The 15631-nt window shown below is 40.9% G+C and overlaps 1 protein-coding gene across 1 annotated transcript in view; it reads left to right on the top strand.

The window, feature by feature from the left end:
• The first annotated feature begins 7072 nt into the window (after positions 1-7072).
• Positions 7073-15631, top strand: part of MAP3K7CL (MAP3K7 C-terminal like) — a 40752-nt gene continuing 32193 nt past the window's right edge. Inside the window, exons 1-2 of the mRNA XM_053565184.1 lie at positions 7073-7314; positions 9969-10077. Of these exons, the coding sequence (XP_053421159.1) occupies positions 10008-10077 (70 nt within the window). The 5' untranslated portion in view covers positions 7073-7314; positions 9969-10007. The remainder of the gene's footprint in view (positions 7315-9968; positions 10078-15631) is intronic.

Raw genomic sequence — 15631 nt, 5'->3', positions numbered from 1 at the left:
TTTTGTAGTAGAATGCCTGGTGTTTTCCAGATATACAATCATATCATCTGTGAAGAGCGAAAGTTTGATCTCTTCTGACCCAATATGGATACCCTTGATCACCTTTTCTTCCCTAATTGCAGTGGCTAAAACTTTCATTACAATGTTAAAGAGCAGTGGAGACAATGGGCAGCCTTGTCTGATCTGAGTGGAAATGATTTCAATTTAACTCCATTTAATACAATATTGGCTGTGGGTTTGCTGTAGATGGCCTCTATCAGTTTAAGAAATGTCCCTTCTACACCAATTTTCTTAAGTGCTCTGATGATGAAGGGATGCTGTATGTTATCAAAAGCTTTTTCTGCATCAATTGAGAGAATCATATGGTCTTTGTTTTTCAATTTGTTTATGTGCTGAATTATACTTATAGATTTACGTGTATTTAACCAGCCTTGAGACCCTCGGATAAAACCGACTTGGTCATGATGTATAATTTGTTTGATGTGTTGCTGGATTCTGTTTGTTAGGATCTTGTTGAATATTTTTGCATCTATATTCATTAGTGATATGGGCCTATAAATTTCTTTTCTTGTAGGGTCTTTTCCTGGTTTGGGGATCAGGGTGATGTTTGCTTCATAGAACGTGTTGGGTAGTCTTCCTTCTTTTTCTACATTTTGAAACAGGTTGAGTAATATACCCGGTTTCCCCAAAAATAAGACATACTCTGAAAATAAGACCTACTCATGGGAAAGATAAGACATCCCCTGAAAATAAGACCTAGAGCGTCTTTGGGAGCACACCTAAATATAAGACACTGTCGTATTTTCGGGGAAACAGGGTAGGTACTAATTCCTCTTTAAAGGTTTGGTAAAATTCTAACGTGAAGCCATCTGGTCTGGGCTTTTCTTTTTTAGGGAAGTTTTGTATGGTTGATGCTATTTCAGAACTTGATATGGGCCTGTTCAATATTTCCACTTGATTCTGGCTAAGTCTTGGAAGGTGACATGCTTCCAAGTATTAGTCAATTTCCTTCAGATTTTCATATTTCTGAGAATATAGTTTCTTGTAATATTCATTAAGGATTTTTTGAATTTCTGAGAAGTCTGTTGTTATTTCGTCTGTCATTTCTGATTGATGAGATTAGAGATTTTACTCTCTTTTCCTGGTTAGGTTAGCCAAAGGTTTATCTATTTTATTGACCTTTTCAAAAAACCAACTTTTTGATTTATTGATATGTTGTATAATTCTTTTGTTTTCAATTTCATTTAATTCTGCTCTAATTTTTGTTTATTTCTTTTCTTGTACTGGGTTTGGGTTGGAATGTTCTTCTTTTTCCAGTTGCTTGAGATGTCCCATTAAGTTGTTAACTTCTTCTCTTTCCGTTCTCTTGAGGAAGGCTTGCAGTGCTATAAATTTCTCTCTTAGGACTGCCTTTGCAGTATCCCAGAGGTTCTTATAATTCATGTCTTCATTGTCTTTTTGTTCCAAAAATTTGGCAATTTCCTTCTCAATCTCATCTCTGACCTCATTCATTATAAGGTTATTTAACTTCCATGTTTTTGTATGAGTATGCATATTCTTGTTGTTACTGAGCTCAACTTTTATTGCATGGTGGTCCGAGAAGATGCAAGGAATAATTTCTGTTCCTTTAAATTTACTGAGGTTAGACTTGTGACCTAAGATGTGATCTATTTTGGATTTTGTTCCGTGGGCTGATGAGAAGTATTTGTATTCTGTTTTGTTGGGATGAAATGTTCTGTAGATGTCTGCTAAATCCAAATGTTGGATTGTTAGGTTTAAATCTAAAATTTCTTTGCTCAGCTTCTTATTGGAGGATCGATCCAGCACTGCCAAAGGAGTGTTGAAATATCTATGGAGCTGAAGGAAATCAAGTTTCTCATGTCTGTTAGAGTTTCTCTTATAAATTGAGGTGCATTCTGGTTGGGTGCATAGATATTAATAATTGAAATCTCATCATTTGAGTATTACCCTTAACAAATATGAAGTGACCATTTTTATTTTTCTGTTCTTGTTGGTTTAAAGCCTATCGTATCTGCAAAAAGAATTGCAACACCTGCTTTTTTCTGATTACCATTTGCCTGAAATATGGATGACCATCCTTTCACCCTGAGTCTATATTTGTCTTTTAAGGTAAGATGTGACTCTTGTATGTAGCAAATATCTGGCCTGAGTTTTTGTAGCTAGTCAGCTAACTTGTGCCTCTTTGGAGGACAGGTAAGCTGTTCACATTAATGGAGAATATTGATAAGTCTGGTAAAATTTTGGGTATTGAGTTTTTTGAAAGTCCAGGGGACATTTTTAATCCTTTCACCACTGTGGAAGTTGAAGTTTGATCCGAAGTTTCTGAGTGAGTTTACTTTTGTGGTAGAGGATTGGGCTGGTCATTATGGAGGATAGGTCTGAGAATATCCTGAAGAGCTGGTTTGGTTATGGCAAATTTCTTCAACATAAGAATGTCATTAAGTATTTAATTTCTCCATCATAAATGAAACTCAGTTTAGCTGGATACAGGATCCAGGGTTAAAAGTTATTTTGCTTTAGGAGATTAAGAGGGTGGATTTGATGTCCACCCTCTTCTGGCTTGAAAGGTTTCATCAGAGAGATCTGCAGTCATTCTAATATTCTTCCCTTTGTAGGTAATGGATTTCTTACATCTAGGCTGCTTCAGAATTTTCTCCTTCATATTCACTTTAGTGAAGTTAATTATGATATGCCTGGAGGATGTCTTATTGGGATTGAGTCGTGCTGGAGTTCTGAAACTGTCTGATATCTGAATTTCAGAATCTCTTGGCATGCCTGAAATATTCTCTTTCATAATTTCATGGAGAAGGGCCTCTGTGCCTAGCAATGCCACTTCATCAGTTTTAGGGATTCCAATGAGGCAGATATGAGCCTTCTTTGAATTATCCCAGAGCTCTCTGAGAGAATGATCCGTTTTTGCTCTCCATTTCACTTCCTCTTTGAGAGTTTGGGAGCCTTCAAAGGCTTTGTGTTCAATGTCAGAAATCCTTTCTTCTGCTTGCTCCACTCTGTTACTGAGGGATTCTACTGTATTTTTCAGATCTTTGAGGGCTGCAAATTCTTCCTTCAGTGCATCAAAATCTTTGGTGGTTTTGTCTTTAAATTCGTTAAATTCTTGAGACAACTTTTGAATTTGTCCTCAAATTTGTAATTCCGACTTGTGAATTGCTGCTCGAATGTCTAATTCCAAATTTTCCTCCATTTTATTAATCTTGTTTGCAATACAAATTCTGAATTCGATTTCTGACATCTCGGCCAGCTGTTTATGAATGGGATCTTCTGTTACATCTGCCATATCTTTCCTTGAGGGGGGGTTTATCTATTCTGGTTATTCATGTTACCAGAGTTTTTCTGCTGATTCCACCCCATGATTGATTTACACTGTTTGATTTTCCCCTTGGAGCTTTGTCAAGGACATGTACAGTGCTATAGCCCGAGAAACTGGGGACCTGTTTGGTGTGGTGGGGCTAAGTGGTTCTGTCTTGTTTTCAGCTGGTCTCTGTTCGACCCTAGTGAAACAGTTACTCTGGGTTGAAGTCTCAACTGTGGAGAAATACCAGCAATTAAGTCACCCACCCTCCACAGGCAACAATTGGAAAAGGAAAATCAAACCTTCCTACAACCACACACCCAGGGCACCACCTGAGTAGTCCTCGGGCAATTGGCTCAGTTCAAAAGGTCAAAATAATTGTCTCAGTCAACACCTGTCTCAGGTGGGAGAATTTAAAAGGTCTCTGGCAACGGGAACGTAGCGGTCTGCTGACTACTCTGATATGGATTGCCCCAGTTCTCTGTGGAGTCAGGAGGACCCACCCTGCAAATAGATCAGTCTGGGAAGGTTGATGCCTCCTTCCCCACCTTGCATTTCTGTCATCCCCAGTCACTGATAGTCCCGCAGGGCTTTGACCCAGTTGCCTGTAGTGAATAGATACTCCAGGGGGTTGCACCTGCCTGAATCACAAGGAAATCTATTTCTGATCAGCCAGGCCACTGTGCTCTGCCTCTATATAGCAGGGGGAGGTGAGGCTTGACACCCTTGGGCACTTGATGGAGTCTGGGGGGTGTTCACTCAGTTCTAGCCCCGCCCCTGATTGATGTTACTGACAGAACAGAACAGAACAACTTTGCGGGAATTTGTTTCTGTCCCTGCTTAATTCCCCTGCAGAAGAGAAGCTGTTTTGAGTTACCAGAGCCTGCGCCTCAGGCCCTGTCTTTGCTCTTGCAGGTTTGTATTTGGTTTCCTGACAATTCTAGCCTCCTGTCTTCCTTTGTCTATAGGCTGACGATCTCCTGAGGGCCAGGTGCGTCTTATGCTCAGTAAAGCAGTCCTGTGGGTCAGCCCTGCCCTGGGAACTTCTGGGGTCTGTGTGTGCATTTCTAGTCCCCATGCTCAATCCAGGCCAGTACTGCCTCAGGCAAACCCTTTACTCACAGGGCCTGCGTTTCCATCACAGATCTGTTCCGTAGTGGTTGCCACCTGAGTAGATGCTCGGCCTCCTCTGGTTGCCCAGGGAGACGGGGGGTGTGGCTTCAGAATATCCAGAAGTGAGCCCTATTGTTGCTAAAAGATGGCTGCTGCTCTGTGTCTCAGGGAACTGCTGCTCTGGTGTGGTTCCCTCTCAGCTGACTGTCCTCTCCTTACTCCCATGCTCCAGAGTCAGCACTGACCAGCTGCAGTTTAGGCCCTGTCCCCACCCCTCGAGAAATCACCCAAGAATCTGGACTCCTGGGGGACAGGCCTCCAGACCTCAGAGTGAGAGTTGAGGGGAGTTCTGGGAGCTCGGAATTGCAGGTAGAGAATATATACAGTTTTATACATTTTTATGCCTGGCAGGAGAACTCTGTGCACCCTCGTAGGGGAGGTAGGTCCAGTTTTTAGATGGTCTCTCCCATGGAGTGTAGTGGGAGGACCTTTGAACTCTGCTCGTTTGTTTGTGGGGCACTCTGAGCTGTTTTCATGGGGGAGGGGACTCCCATCTGCTTGGTGATGAATTTTGTACCTTTTGTTTGTATCCTTGGGGTCTCAGCTCGCCTCAGCCAGGTTGATGTGCGTTCTTCAACCTTCTCTCTTGGTGCAGCTCAAATCCACCTGATTACTTGCTAAATTTCTGTCTTTTAACTCTCCTTCTAGATGGGAGCCTCTGTGTAAAGTCATTGTTTAACTCTAAAGCTTGATAGGCTGCTTTGATTCGAGCTGGAGGATTTCTTTCCCTCCATGCCTTCTGCAAAACTGTGTCTGAAGGACGTAAAAAGTCTGTGTCACAGGTGAAAAAGGTCTGATGATCCTGAGCTGACAAATTCATGTCATAGTACGTAACTGGTTCTTTACCAGTCATCCAAGTGTATCTCCTATATCCTGCTCCTCTGAAAAGGTTTAGGGGGTTTCTCCATACTTTGCATTAGTTCTGGAGGCTGGGAAGTCCATAACCAAGGTGTGGGCCAATCTGATGTCTGTTAAGGGCCTGCTTTCTAGTTCACAGTGGTGCCTGCTTACTGTCCCCTCTAATGTGCAAGGGGAGTTTCTCCTTTTATTAATGTGTGTTAATGTGGTATAATGTTAAATCAATGAGCCACTATTGACATATTGTTATTCACTGAGGTTTATATTTGACTTTTCTCCTTGTATTATACATCTATGGGTTTTAGCAAATGTGTAATGGCATGCATCCACCAGTACAGTATCACACAGAGTAGTTTCACTGCCCTAAAAATCCCCTGTGCCCCACCTATTGTTCTTTCCCTTCTCTCTCCCTAAACCCATTCATGGTTTTGCTTTTTACAGAATGTCATTAAGCATGGTAGCCTTTTCAGATTAGCTTCTTTAATTTTCTACTATGATCTTAAAATTTATTTTTGTGGCTTGAGAGCTCATTTCTTTTTATCCCTGAATAAGATTCCATTGTATGGAGGTACCACAGTTTGTATACTTATTTGCCTAAGGAAGGACACCATGGTGGCCTCCCAGTTTTGGCAATTACGAAAAAACCTGCTGGAAACAAGTTTGTCTGTATGCAGGTTTTTATGTGGACATAAGTTTCCAATTCATTGGGGGAAATAACAAGGAGTATGACTCCTGGATCAGATGTTAAAAGTATGTTTCATTTTGCAAAACCCCCCAAACTATCTTCTAAAGTGGCTGTGCTATTTTCATTCCCATTAGCAACAAATGAAAGTTCCTGTTGCTCTACAACTTCATCAACATTTGATGTTGTCAGTATTTGAAATGTTGGCGTGTAGTGGAATCTCATTGTTGTTTTAATTTGTAATTCCCTAATGGCATGGTGTTGATAATCTTTTCCTATGCTTGCTTGCCATCTGTATATTTGCCCTGGTGAGCTGTCTGTTCAGGTCTTTTGTTCATTTTTTGATTGGGCTATTTGTCTTCTTATTGTTGCATTCTAAAGGTGCTTCATATGTTTTGGATAACAGTCTTTTATCTGAGACGCATTTTGCAAAGATTTCCTTCCAGTCAGTAGCTTTGTCTTGGAAATCTGCTAATATTTATTTTAATTATTAAACCTCAATATCACAGTGCAAGTATTTTTAAGTACTCATGACATCCAGGTTTATAGCTATTAAAAAGGTTGAAAAATCCTGAAGCTCCATTCTTCCTATTTACCACTGACTCCTGTTGCGGTTGGTTGCATTTGTAGAATGGATCAAGTCATCAAGTCCAACACGGGCTCAACCTCAAACCTCACGTTCTTAACCAGGATCATCACTGCTATCATCTGCGCACTGGCTTGTGTCCTGTCCAAGTTGGCTGGATCTAGCTGACCTGATTGGAGCGGCTGACATTTTTGCTGACTGGAGTCATGCTATCTTTGCCAGTTTGCTGGAATAGACACAGAGACCGATTGGGTCATGCTGAAGACATTCCTGTCTTGTGAAGCAAGTCTGTTTGTATTTTAGGTTTGCCAGAACTAATGAATTAAAACATTTGGACTCTCCACGACTTGCTGTTTATCAATGTCTCTGACAGAAGGAGGGTTTTCTTTTGCTCTTGCTTTTTCTAGAAGGATGACAACATCCTGGCTGTTGGAGAGGCAAGGGAAGGAAAGAGGGGTTGTGGAGGGAAGCGGAACAGGGAGGTCTCATGGGACGCTGGGGTCTGGGGCAGAGCAGGTAGCAGCGTGCCATCACGACAGCTGTCTCTGCTCCTCAGACTGTCAGTGGCTGCTATGCGGCAGGTGCAGCCTGGTCTCTCACTGAGTTTTACTCCACAGAGGCAGCGACCGGCCAAGGCAGTGGCTGGCCCTGGGTTACACAAGTGCAGACACTCAACTAAGTGAGGTAAGCCAACAGGTGTGAAAACTGAACTTAATGCTCAGAGCACAAGCAACTTAACCAAAGCTCTGTTACAGCCTGCAGTCGAGAGGACTCAGGGACCTGTTTCCCCAGGCGGTGTGATGAAAAAAAGGCAAGTTGGTTTAGGGGCTCTTGTGGTCAACGTTGTGTGGAACTTACAATCCTCCCAAATTTGCCACTATTCTTGGAGGCAGACAGATGTTCTCCATATCGAGGAAGGGAGGGACTCCAATTAGCCATGTTTATCAGCTCCATTTCCTATAACTGGGAACCACACCAGGAATTTATTTACAAAATCCTGGAAGCAAATTTCTATCTCTTGTGCTTTATTTCTTGGTACAGGAAAGTATAGGAAGATTTAACAAAAAAAGGAAGGAATGTAGCTTTCTATCCTGAGGTGCTGTGCTGAAGTGGTTTCGTGGTTGCACAATGCAAAACAGCAAAACTTTTCCTTTTAGCTAAAACTTATAAGAGAATTTTAATTGTGTGTGCTGTTAGATTTGAGAAAATCCATTCTAGTCTCCAGGAACAGGTGGCTAACAAAATACTTGATCCCAAGCAGAGGAGACTAGACAGAAGTGTGTCAGTGTTGAGATAAAACAAATCCTGAGGCAAGTAACAGCAATTTTATATTATTACTGTTTTCTTAAATGAAATATTTCATGTTACTATTTATTGCTAATGTAGAATTACGTGACCTGGGTAGGAGAGAGCTTCACAGTTCATTGCTGTTTGTAGTGTGAAATGAATGGACCAAATGTGATTCTAACTGGGTGATAAACAGTTGCTGGTTTTTCTCCAAAGCTATACTAGGTGTTTGATGGAAGCCTGCACTCTGTCATATACGAGAGAAGATGATTCCATATGTATACACGTCTAAATACATGTGTGTATATACATTGACTTGCGCTCTATAAATAGTTTTAGAAACAAAATTCACTGTTCTGGACACTATTTTTAGATAAAGTTATGGGAAAGAGAAACATAGCTATGAGAAAATGTCCTGCTAAAGCTGTTCCCAGAATCTCCCTAAGGATGGCTAAACAGATTATTTATATTTTGCCATTTTTAGAGACATTTCTCTCAAAATATCATTCAGGTTTTTTGGTTTACTGTCTAGATGAGAAGAAAAGTAGAGGGTTTAGGGAAGGCAGGACAAAAATCAGGAAAGTTAAATATACATATGTATTTAAACAACAAAGATGTCATCTATTTATGACAAAATCTTTTTCTAGTCCCTGTGAACACCAAATTATTAAATATCTCAGTTAAAATGTATTTGGACTAAATTCTATTATGACAAAGAAACATTCATGTATTTTCTCCCATTTCATCAATCCATAGGATTTTTTTCATTCATCCTATTTTAATTATTTAAATGATAATTTAAATATTAAATATTTAATGGTAGAATATTAATAGGCTGTTTTAGAGTTTTGTCTTTTGATTATATCACACATTGTTAAGATGTGCAACTTTAGAAACGCTTGATTTACAGGCATTTATCAGATGTTTAACATACATAATATTCATACTGTATAATGTATTCAGAAAGTATTTTAAATCGTCTTTGCTATTAAGTGATTTCATGATATTCATTCTTTACCACTTTCAGATCAATAATTCAGATTCAATTTAGGCCTTTGAGCCTGAAAAGTTAGTTCAATCTGAAGCCATATGTTACCCTATTAAAACTGTGTCTCTTTTTATCCTCCTCAATTAAAAATAAAACACTATATATAACCTTGAAAGGCAGGATGGAACTGGTCAGGGTGAAAGGATACTGAGAAAGCAAGCTAGTTGGAAGAGTTTTGCCACATTTCATTCATTCTGGATGTATATTAAAAAAGCAATTTTTTAATAAGCCAGAAAACAAATTTTGTAAATGGGGCAGGTAAATAGGAAAAAAAAACTCAGAAAAAGTTTTTTTATTTTTTATTTTTTTTTATTTTTTAAGAGATGGGTCTTGCTCTGCCACCCAGGCTGGAGTGCAGTGGCATGATCATAGCTTGCTGGGGTCTTGAACACCTGGGCTCAAGGGATCCTCCCAACTCAGCCTCTGGAGTAGCTAGGACTATAAGCGTGCACCGCCATGCCTGGCTAAAATGTTTACATTTTTTGCAGAGATGGGTTTTGCTGTGTTGCCCAGGCTGGTCTTATGCTCCTTTCCCTTAAGTGATCCTCTTGCCTTAGTCCCCAAAGTACTAGGATTATAGGAGTGAGCCACCGTGCCTGGTCTAGGAGTATCTTTAAAATAAGAAGGCAGTGCTGGGGCGGTGCCTGTGGCTCAGTCTGTAAGGCGCCGGCCCCATGTACCGAGGGTGGCGGGTTCGGACCCGGCCCCGGCCAAACTGCTAAACCAAAAAATAGCCAGGCGTTGTGGCGGGCGCCTGTAGTCCCAGCTACTCGGAGGCTGAGGCAAGAGAATCGCCTAAGTCCAGGAGTTGGAGGTTGTTGTGAGTTGTGTGAGGCCATGGCACTCTGCCGAGGGCCATAAAGTGAGACTCTGTCTCTACAAAAAAAAAAAAAAAAAAAGAAGGCAGTGCTTGCTAACTTTCCACTATAATTTCCAAGGTCCTTTGAGTATTCAGAGGGAGGATGCTGGAAGAAGTGACAATGGCTTTCTCTTGTCCTTATAGCTGGAAGACCCAGGAGAAGGCCCAGGCCCAGGTGCCCACATGATCAGCACAGCCAGGGTACCTGCAGATAAGCCTGTACGCATCGCCTTTAGCCTCAATGACGCCTCAGGTATACTCTGCTCTGGACTAAGGGCTGCCGCCTTCGTGCCCCACCTTTCCACCATCTTTTCTAATTCTACACCTCTGTATAAAATCTAAGCTTGCATGTTTGCATGACCTGATGCGAGGGGCGGAGGAGATTTGATCACACATTGTTAGAGGTGGCTTCCAAGGACACCTCTGAACATGCTTCTTCCACTTCTATCTTGATTGTTTCAGCTCATTTCTACACCCCAAATTTTAGCTTTCTTTTAGAATAAAACTCACTGAGCCCTAACAATTGCTAATAATAGAAAAGTGTATTATTGTTAAAACGGCATGAGGAAACATTTATGAAGAGGTGACAGTTGGTGAGATGATATAAAAATATCGCTGTCCTGGTTCCAGCAGCCCAAGCTCAGAAAGCTAGTTCCTCACTGGTGCCCCACAATTCTGGGCAAATAAACACAGTCCAGCAGGAGTGATGAATGGGACAGGTGAGGAGGAGCCTCTCAAAATAGTAAGGTCTGAGGTGAGGCTGCCGTCCTGGGAGCCTTTCGTCACAGCTCTTCTCAGTGACCTCTTAACACACATATTGAATTACACCACCTTTGAACAAAGGACCTCATGTGGCGGGAGGTCACAGTGGAGAGGAAAGGAAGGCTTGGCTTGGCTCTCTTCCACTGGCATTGGCCATTGCTCTTAGTTTAGCGTCGTTTGTTAAACTCACATGCTTAAATCATATTACCATTTAATCCCTGGGTCTTTTGAGGTCTCTCTCTCTCTCACCCGCTCTCCTACAATGCTTATGTAGGAGCTATGCTTTAAAAAGCAATGATTGAAAAGGGACAGAATCATTCCCAAATAATGGAAAGTCAGGAGCTAGACTCTGCAAAGTCCGGTGTTACACGATGAGGCAGGCTTAGGCTTACTCTACCAGGTGGCTAGAGTTTCCCAGACTGTGTAGCCCCCATTGGAGGATGTATTTTATAGTGGGAAGATGTGAAAGCTTGATTCTTCATGTTTCCAATACTCTTCCCATGACTTGCTGTTGAACTGTGTCACCACTCAGGGTCACTCTGAAAGAAGGAAGTGAGCGGAAATCCTCCTAACAGGCAAATCAGTTCGCCCAACATAGAAATGACAACTGTCATTAATTGTACTTTTTTATGGTATTTGGCATTCACCTATGTTATTCTGATCCTTAAAACAGTCATGCAGTGTAAACATTTATATTTCTTATGTACAAAGATAGAGATTGAGTTTCAGAGACCACACTGTTAGTAAGTAATGGAGTTGTAATCTAAACTCAGGGCCTTGACTTGGAAATCTGAACTCTCTCTATTATTCAATGCTGCTTCTCTAGAAGGAAAAAGGAAAGGCCTTCCTGTTTTTGTACATTCCATAAATGCAAGATTTCAGGGAATAGTCTCAGTGCTTAAGTGACTAGCTCTCAAGACATATACTTGTAAACCCAAAACCCAGGGAGAAAGCTGTATAATTTACTTTTTTGTTTTTTGCTCATGCTCCCTCTGAGCAAATTAAAAAAGCAATTTTTTTAATAAGCCGGAAAAATTTTTTGTAAATAGGGCAGGAAAATAGGAAGAGAAAACTCAAAAAAAGCTTTGAGCAGGACATGTCTGGTTATAATCAATCTCCTTACGAAGAAAATTTCGGTATGTAAAGGTTGTTTATCCTAAGCAGTATTAGTATATCATAATTTTTGACCAAACAAATGTACTACTCCCTTGTCAACATTTTAACAGAATTTATGTATAGAAAAGAGCCATGGAGAGCTGAATCCCCATTTTGGGGCTGCATGAATAGATTCTTTCAGAAAGTACAAGATGTACAACTTGTAATTAGTTTGTCACTATACTTTGTACTCCCTTGGTACCTGGCTGAAAGCTCACTGTCTTTTTCCTCTATCAATTTAGATTGATTTGTTCCATTCTCTTCCTCTTCTCTTTTGAACATCTCATGAATGCTCACTTCAGAATTCATTTTTTATTTTTATTCTTTTGAGACAGAGTCTCACTATGTTGCCCTTGGTAGAGTGCAATGGCGTCATAGCTCACAGCAACCTCCAGCTCTTGGGCTTAGGCAATTCTCTTACCTCAGCCTCCCAAGTAGCTAGGACTACAGGTGCCCACCACAACGTCCTGCTATTTTTTTTTTGTTGTTGTTGTTGTTGTTGCAGTTGTCATTGTTGTTTTAGTTGCCCCAGGCTGGGTTTGAACTCGCCACCCTCAGTGCATGTGGCAGGGACCGTAACCACTGTGCTATGGGTGCCAAGCCAAAATTCATTGTTTTTAATAGGTAGCTTCCAAAGGGCTTATAATTTAAGTAATTCCTACCCTTTAGCTCCACAAGAAGATGATAATGAAAGCTTTTAAAAAATCTACCAAAATTATTTTTGTTTTACTATCAATGTGTCTATATATTTATAGAAAGGGCACCCAACTGGAAAGTCTAAGGCAGGAGCTGGAGTTTGGTGTCTATCAAGCTAATTGATTTTAATAACTATCTGATGGCACCCACACATGTTCCAAGGCCCCACTCCTGAACCGTCTGATTCAGGAGACCCATTACTTTTCTAAGATCACAAAGGCAAGATTTCAAAGAATAGTCAGGGTCCATGACTCTGTATTTTTGTACACACAAAAAGATGCTTTGCAGCTCTTTGGGGACACTCCCTCTGGATTCTTGAATGAGGAGCGTGTGGAGTGTCACACAGAGGAGCACTTGCCATCACCAAAGCTGCACATGCCTTCTGAATTCCAGTGCCTGTGGCCGGCAGACCACGCATTTAGGAGAAAACAAAGGAAGGCATCCTAGACTTCCATGGTAAATGAGGATACTAAGATGGGCTTTGGGGAAGTAATTCTCCATTGTTGGATTTATTGTTGATGAATAAGTAGAGTTCACAAGGAAAAGAGATAACTTTGCTTGTGAATGTTGACAGGATCATTACTTAAGTTTCTTTTTTCTTCTTTTATTTTTGAGACAGAGTCTCACTCTGTTGCCCAGGCTAGAGTGCTGTGGCATCAAAAGTTCACAGCAACCTCACACTCCTGGGCTCAAGCAATCCTCTTGCCTCAGCCTGCCAAATAGCTGTCTGGGACTATAGGTGCCTGTCACAACACCCAGCTAGTTTTCCTATTTTTAGTAGAGACGGGATCTCACTCTTGCCCAGGCTGGTCTCAAACTTCTGAGTTCAAGCAATCTATCTGCCTCAGCCTCCTAGAATGCTATGATTACAGGCGTGAGCCACTGTGCCCAGCCGACATGTTCATTTCTTAGAATTCTACTCTAGGGCTCATTTCCTCTAATCACTTTAGGACTATATATTCCTGAGATGTAGTGTAGAGATTAAGGACATGGGGCTTTGGAGTCAGAGAGATCTTATTTCTAAACCCTTCTCCATCACTATTTGTATGATCTTGGCTGAGGCATTCAGTCTTGCTGAAATTCAGTTTCCCATAAGACGTGTACATTAGTAACTCACAGGGTTGCAATAAGAGTGAAATGACACATTATAGTTAAAGTATTAGCAAAGTGCTTGATACAGATTAAGCATTCAATTTGCTCCTGCAATCATGGTAATTGATGGTGGAGAATTAAGGCAAATGTAAACGAATAAGGACTTGTGTGCCCCACCTACGTATCATACTTCTACTTGATGTTGGAGTAGCTTCGGCAGTGTACCTGACCTATCACTAGTGGGACCAGTTATCCAGTTATCCTCTAATCAATTAGCTGACCTTTACTGGGTTTCTGTTTCCAGCATGCTGCCAAAGGTGCCAGGTCTGCACAGCATGTCTCCCAAGAGCTTTATAAAGCTGGAGAAAAGTCTGTGCTGCCCAGAGCAGTTGGTAGCAGCTTCTAGGAAGAGGTGATAGTCAAACTGGGTGTATAAGGGCTGTATAAGAATGGTGTCTTTTCTACAAGGCACACACAAAAAAGAGGGATTCATGTCTTTTAATCAGTTATCTTTCTTTTTCCTCCAAACATAAAAGTCAGAGCATGATGTGTTCAGAAAATACTAAAAACTCCATTGGAGCAGAGGTCTGGAGGGTGGCATAGTACCATGGTGTCTTCTGGGCCCTGCTTTGAGCCAGGCATGGTACTGGAGTCTTCCCTGGATTACCTGCTGAGCTAGCAGTGGGCTACAGTTACCAGGTAAATCATGAAAGTTCAGCAAAAGAGTTTGGATTTGATCAAAAGCAGTAGAGTGTCAAATGTCCTTAAGCAACAGAATAAAAAGATGAACTATGCAAAATCTGGTGGAATAGTCTGGAATGCAGAGAGATGAGATAATAAGAGATGCTTTTTATAATAGTATAGAGACAAAACAATGAGAACCTAGAATAGAGAATGGAACAGGATGACTGGATTCAGAGTACATTATAAAGGAATGGGTAAAAGGAGTTTGGTGACAGATTGGCCCTGGTAGATGGGGAGTCGGCCAATTGTTTAATGAGAGTAGAATGAGCCACAAGACTGCACATAGACTACGAACCTCCAGGGGATGAAATAAAGGAAGCAAAGTCTTTGAAAAAAAAATTATATAGTCTTTTAAAATATAATCACCATTTTCAGCCTACTCAGAGCCCTTCATTAAGTAATACTTCACTAATTGTACTTCCCAGAGGCAGCAATACTTGTCTCTAACAAGCTAATGGTATGATTGGTATTACTTCTAAACTGGGAATTCCAAAGTGTTAACTTTCTAAACTGGGACCTTCACAGAACTGGTTCTTAATAGAAAATGTACAGAAGACAAATACGAATGTCATTTCTTGGATTATCAGAGAATCACTGGCCCTTCTCCAATTAGACAGAATTTAGAGTTGGATGGACCTTAGCATTTTGTGTTAGTTCCTTGAGAGTTTTCTTTATCTTCAGCTGAGCTAAACTCTGGCACAGTGTCATGTAAATGTAGACCTTGGCTTTGGCATTCTCATCCTCTCTCTCTTTGTCTCTCTCTCAGGTTTTAGTTTTCATTTAGAAAGAGTCAAGAAGACTGGTATCAACTCGAGCTGGTATCTTCTTAACATTTTGTTTTAAAAAATTATTTCAAGCTATTAGAAGTTCTCATATGGGGACATGAATTAATCATATGACGTTTAGTTAAAAAAAATCCAGGACCTATTCCATTGGTGTCTCCTTTAAAAAAAGAGACGTCATTTTCTCTTTAAATATCAGGACTTTTTGTGTGGCAATGGGAATTATGTAGAGTGGCTGAAATAGCCATCTTTGAATCTAATTCAACAAAGCTGGGTGTAGGGAAATGTCTTTTTGTGTACACATGTAAAACCGGCTCTCAGCAGAACTACCATGCAGGTGAAGTGTCTCTTGTCATTATTCTCTTTCTACAATTTATTTTCCTGCATTCTAGGGAAGATGCCCCAGACGTCTCTCTAGTGATCTCTTTTCTCCACACACTTAGTCCTTGTTGTCTGGCACGAGCCCAGAAAGCTTCATCGACACTAAGCTGTGCATGAGGAGGGAGGTCTATTCTTTCCTTTTGTTTTAGGATTTCTTGTCCTTTTTTTTCCTTCATATTCATGGGGGAGGAAGAC

Source organism: Nycticebus coucang, chromosome 16 (assembly GCF_027406575.1).
Source record: "Nycticebus coucang isolate mNycCou1 chromosome 16, mNycCou1.pri, whole genome shotgun sequence".
NCBI lineage: Eukaryota > Metazoa > Chordata > Mammalia > Primates > Lorisidae > Nycticebus > Nycticebus coucang.
The sequence above is the reverse complement of the archived record's forward strand: the minus strand, read 5'-3'. Positions and strand labels throughout refer to the sequence as shown.